This window comes from Palaemon carinicauda, chromosome 20, assembly GCF_036898095.1.
Source record: "Palaemon carinicauda isolate YSFRI2023 chromosome 20, ASM3689809v2, whole genome shotgun sequence".
NCBI lineage: Eukaryota > Metazoa > Arthropoda > Malacostraca > Decapoda > Palaemonidae > Palaemon > Palaemon carinicauda.
In genome coordinates, this window is record NC_090744.1 from 119807077 (window position 1) to 119813143 (window position 6067).

Genomic DNA, 6067 nt, shown 5'->3' on the forward strand with positions numbered 1-6067 from the left:
GAATATTAAATAAACCGTTTGTATACTCTAATTTTGGTAAAGTATAGAATGCATTATATGGTTATAATTTGTTTTACATTATTGTACTTTTCTCATAATTTCAAAACTATTAAACTTGATGGGATATCTGGATTATATTGATTTATTCCCGCTAGTTATTTCCTCAACCAACGAAGTTGGGAGGAGGTTATGTTTTCGCCCTTGTTTGTCTGTTTGTTTGTATGTGAACAACTTCCTAGCAACAATTTTACTCAGAGTAGTGAAACATTCAGGGATTAATTATGCTGACAAATGAAAGTGATTCAATTTTGAAAGCCCTGAATCAAAGGTCAAGGTCAAGGTCGAGCGAAATGTCGACCGATTTAACCCTAACCTTAACCCTAAGTTCGCATATGGTTGTCACACACACACACACATGATTCAAGTACGCCTACTGTCTAAATTGATTCTGGAAAAGGCAAGTTGGTTTCGATTTTAGTTTTCCTGACAATATTGTTTGCAAAGGTATTGGCTTGATAGGATTAGACAATAAAACCTGACATAAAAACCTATCAAATAATCCAAAACAATTTTTACTATCAAATAATCCAAAACATAATTTTTACTTGAAATTTTTGTTCTATATCCAAATTTTACGGTGACTCAAATATATATGAATATGATATTTAAATAATTGATTTGTCAATTTTCGTGTTTAGCTAGCCCGGTGATGAAAGGAAATAAAGATGTACATTTACTATATATGAGGAATAGTGAAAAAAAAAATTCAATATCTGTAACAATGTTACAATAAATCTGGTATATATAAACTATGTAACGAAATAACATAGAAAACATTTTAAAGTTATCATGAGAGTATATTTCTTTGATTCAACATTCATCATATAAATATTTAAATTTGATGCATATTTAAACATTTATTTTAAATGTCAAACGTTGATGAGATTCTCTCGAGAGTAGAGGCGAATCTTCGTAAAATATCACAGTAAATTTATTAAAAATTTTCATAATATTGACTAACAATTCTTCTTCTCTCAGTGGGTTAACTAATGCACTGTAATTGTTCAGTGGCTAATCTCCTCTTGGTCAGGGTAAAAGACACTCTTTAGCTATGGTAAGCAGCTCTTCTAGGAGAAGGACACTCCAAAATCAATCCCTGGTTCTCTAGTCTTGGGTACTGCCATAGCCTCCGTACCATGGTCTTCCACTGTCTTGGGTTAGAGTTCTCTTGCTTGAGGGTACACTCGGGCACACTATTCTCTCTCATTTCTCTTCCTCTTGTTTTGTTAAAGTTTTTATAGTTTATATAGGAAATATTTATTCTAATGTTGTCACTGTTCTTAAAATATTTTATTTTCTCCTTGTTTCCTTTCCCCACTGGGCTATTTTCCCTGTTGGAACCCCTGGGCTTATAGCATCCTGCTTTTTCAACTAGGGTTATAGCTTAGCAAGTAATAATAATAATAATAATAAAAGGCAACTTCTTCACATTTACAGAGTCAGAGCGAAGTTGCTTTACACGATTCCTATCACTTTTATTGACATCTTAATCATTTATCAAATATTTTCAGGTGAAATTGAATTCTGCTTATCATAAGTGATCATCTATTAAGAAGAATTCAAAGCAGAGAAGCAGATTGTATATTAATAATCTTCTAACATAATAATTCTATCTTCTCTCAACGCAATGACGGTGTAAATATGTGAAATTGGGTTGGGATATATGATTGTTAAAACAAACAAAAATTATTCAGGAAGGTAAATAAAGAATAAAGTATATTACAGTAATCTCTGACCTTCAGGTCAAAAAAAAAAAAAAAAAAAAAAAAATCTCTACTATAACTTGAATATCAAAGAATTCGTTTTAACTTTAAGATTAGTATGCATGACCTCAAATTCTATCTCAACTTTACGACATACATATATTTAGAGAAAATATTTGTCCAGTTGCCTCTATACGATTGCAAGACCAAAATTATCAACGGAGAGAGAGAGAGAGAGAGAGAGAGAGAGAGAGAGAGAGAGAGAGAGAGAGAGAGAGAGAGAGAGAACTGGATAACTAAATCAAATACATTAACAATGAAAGAACGATTTTTTTCAAGTTTTGTTTTTGTTGTCAATCGTGAAAAGTAAAAATTTAAAACCTATTAAAAAATCCTAAAACTCCTCTGAAATGAAAACTCAAGTTCTTGCTTTTAAAGAAAGTAAGTTCCCACGCATTTAATTTAGTAACTAACACACTATGTAATCTTTTCAAACATATATTGAAATTAAAATAGCTAACAGTCTGACCACTTTCTCTTTTTTCCAGCAAAATCATTTTTATTATATCAAAGATTTTCAACTTCGATGTTTTGTTTTTAGCTCCAATTTTATTTCTTAGTTTTTTTTCTCGCAATACAATATCTATACGGATAATATTTACCCTCTTGTATTCTTTGTTTCTCCCTCCCAATTCTTCATTTTTATTTCCTATGCAGAGCTAAATTAAAAAAACTGATTTTCACGGCACCTATTTCTCAACATTTTCCAAAAGCAAAGCTAAAACATGATTCAGACTACCAGCGTCATTAATGATATATATATATATATACATATATATATATATATATATATATATATATATATATATATATATATGTATATATATAGGTGTATATATACATATTTATATATATATGTATATATATGCATATATATATATACAAATATATATATATATATATACATATATATATATATATATATATATATATATATATATATACATATATATATATATATATATATATATATATATATATATATATATATATATATATCGGTTAACTAATCAAGACTTGTCCTTAGATCATGACTAATCATCCCACCTCATTCTAAGGAATTGGGTCAAATAGTTTGCGAGTTATGCGAATCATAAACAAACATACAAATATAAATAAATGTCCGTCTAACAAAATGTAACCTTCAGGATAATGTAATAATCTAACAATTAAAGGCAATAAATTACCGATAGCATCACATCAAACCGAACTATTGACAAATTGCAAAACCATTATATATGAATGTGCCACGTCAATCATTTACCCCAATCCACATCGGGCTAGTCTCTAAAATAACATGTAAAATTCATATCATCACAATAGCATCCTAACGTGGCAAAATTGACAGCATGAAAAATACACCGAATAAGCATGTATATATTATTGATTTATATTTTATTAATAAGTAAATGCTATGAAAATTATATACTTTATGTAACTTGCAAAACTAAAACCTTATATGAAAATTACTACTAAGAAACTATAAATGCACGTGACTATGTTAAACATCTCGATATATCGTACCCGAAAAGTATTTATGTTTCTTCTCAATGATTATTTGTTTTCAGAATCCAATCATTGCAACGCATGTGTTTCTTATCTAAGGATTTAGGCATATACGTATACACACACACACACACACACACACACACACATATATATATATATATATATATAAATATATATCAAATAGGCCTATGTATGTATGTATGTGTATATATGTATTATGAATGTTTGTACACACACACGCACACATATATATATCTATCTATCTAAATATATATATATATATATATATATATATACACATACATACATACATATATATATATATGTGTATATATATATATGAAAGATTAGGAAAAGCAAACAGGCAAAGGCTAAGCTATAGCAATTTAAATTAAATTTATCAGTTTAGTAAGATAGGTGTTACAGTGTGGACATGAGTCGTAGTAAGGCAATGAAACGATATCGGACAGATTTAGTAGATTTGAGAACAAAGCCCTCAGAAGGATATTGAGAGTTAAATGGTAGGACAGGATTAGAAATGAAAATATAAGATTACACGAGTGCCTTATGGGCATGAGATCATATTGAGGGGTAGGTGGAGATGGTTTGAGAATGCTCTTCGCACTCCCCAAGAGAGATTAGTTTACCACACGATTGACTGGGCTCCACAAGTTACTAGAAAAGTTGGAAGACCCAGGCCTATATGGCTGAGGACTCTGAAGCGTGAAGTAGAAGATGATGAATGAAATATTGAATTAAAAGCTCAAGACAGAGACGAAAGGCGAAATCTGATCAAGGCCATATATATATATATGTATATATATATATATATGTATATATATATATATATATATATATATATATATATATATGAGTTCGATAGCCTTCAATTTTGTACACGATGAATATTGCAAAATAAGAATGTTAACCTAACAACGGTAACTTACGTTACTTACGTTTGCATGTACTGTACATACCCTATAGTCGAACACACACACACACAAAATAACACACACATATGTAAACAAGCACAAAACCCCTTGTGGTGGCCAGATCGTAGCGATCTTGTCTGGAGAATGCCAGACAGGGGTTCGAGACCCGCTCAAACTCGTAAGTTCCTTTGGTCGCTGCAATCTCACCACCCTTGTGAGCTAAGTATGGGGGGTTATGGGGACCCTATAGGTCTATCTGCTGAGTCATAAGCAGCCATTGCCTGGCCTTCCTTGGTCCTAACTTGGGTGGAGAGGTGGCTTGGGTGCTGATCATATATCATATGTTCAGCCTCTAGGGCATTGTCTAAGTTAATAGATCCTTCTGGCAGAGAATGAAGTTCTCAAAATATCCAATAAGGAACAAAGCTTCCTTAAAGAAGAATTGGCTCTAGAGAAAATCAAACTAGAAAAAGAGCTGATGGAGGCTCGTGCTAATGATCAGAGAAGAAGCCAAGGACACCAAAGGCTAGTAGAAGAGCTGCAGGGAGAGATTTCTAAAGCTCTAGTACAAAATCATAAGCTAAAGGAGGCAATGTTCACAGTCACAAAGAAGAACGAAGGACTTCGAGAACAACTGGAAAACAAAGGTAAACGAGAAAGAAATTTGAACGGTAAGATTGTTCGAATGACTAACGTAGAAGATCAAATGAAGAAAGAATTATCCGCAGCGAAGGATGTCATCTCTTCACTGAAGAAGGAACTCCAGAAGAGAGATTTGGAAAACGTTATAAAAGATGAAGGAATGGGTGACGTTGAAAGGTGTGAAGCTGCAGCAGAAGATGACAAGACAGTAGTCGTTGTGAAGGAAGAAAAACAAGAAGGAGAAGGACCTACAAGGAAACTTTTGGTAAGGAAACCAAAGAAGAAGAAACCAAAACGGGACAAGTTCTCTTCTTTTTCCGAGCCAGGTTGAAGGGCGTAGGCCCAGCAACCTCATCTCTCTCTCTCTCTCTCTCTCTCTCTCTCTCTCTCTCTCTCATAGACCTGTCTACCTACGTAGACAGACATGTAGAGAGAGAGAGAGAGAGAGAGAGAGAGAGAGAGAGAGAGAGATGTTTCTTTGTATTAAGCCACTGAGATTTAATCGTCCGATTTGGACGTCTGTTACCATCTGTCCATGTAAACAAGAAGAGGAAACAAGACGTTCTAAACAAAAGAGTAAACAATTGGGAAATTCGTAAACAAAGGTTTAAAGGCTGAAAGTTTTTAGGAGATGAACTTTTCCGTCAAATAAATTTCCTCCCGCGAGACGACCCAAGTTGTAAAGTTCTCTTTTTTTCACTTCCTGTCTCCAACTTTGCTGTCCAACATCTTCTAGGCTAGGTTAGTCGTCGCAATTGGCAGTAGTAGTAGTAGTAGTAGTAGTAGTAGTAGTAGTAGTAGTAGTAGTAGTAGTAATTATTTTTTTATTATTACCTCCACCAACAAACTTGGTTATGTTTTACCCCCCCTGTGTGTGTATGTGTGTTTGACTGTGAACAGCTCCATGACCACAACTTTGATCGTAGAGTAATGAAACTTTCAGGGATCAAATGCAAAATGCTGGAAATGACTAAGTTTTGGGAGATCAAGGTCAAAAGTCAAGGTCACCGTCAAGCGAAATGTCCAATTCACGTAATCAGCTATAAGTTTGGACAACGGTGTCACAGAGACTTCAAACTTGGTTCAAATTGAAACACACGAATAGCCACGCCAATTAATACATGTTAATTTCAAAGGTCCATGTCTAACAAAATGTCGAGA

General features: G+C 33.1%; 1 protein-coding gene across 1 annotated transcript in view; it reads left to right on the forward strand.

The window, feature by feature from the left end:
• LOC137660104 (golgin subfamily A member 6-like protein 7) overlaps positions 1-5237 on the forward strand; it is a 23631-nt gene extending 18394 nt beyond the window's left edge. The window contains exon 2 of the mRNA XM_068394821.1: positions 4654-5237. Coding sequence (XP_068250922.1) covers positions 4654-5237 — 584 coding nt within the window. The remainder of the gene's footprint in view (positions 1-4653) is intronic.
• Positions 5238-6067: the final 830 nt, after the last annotated feature.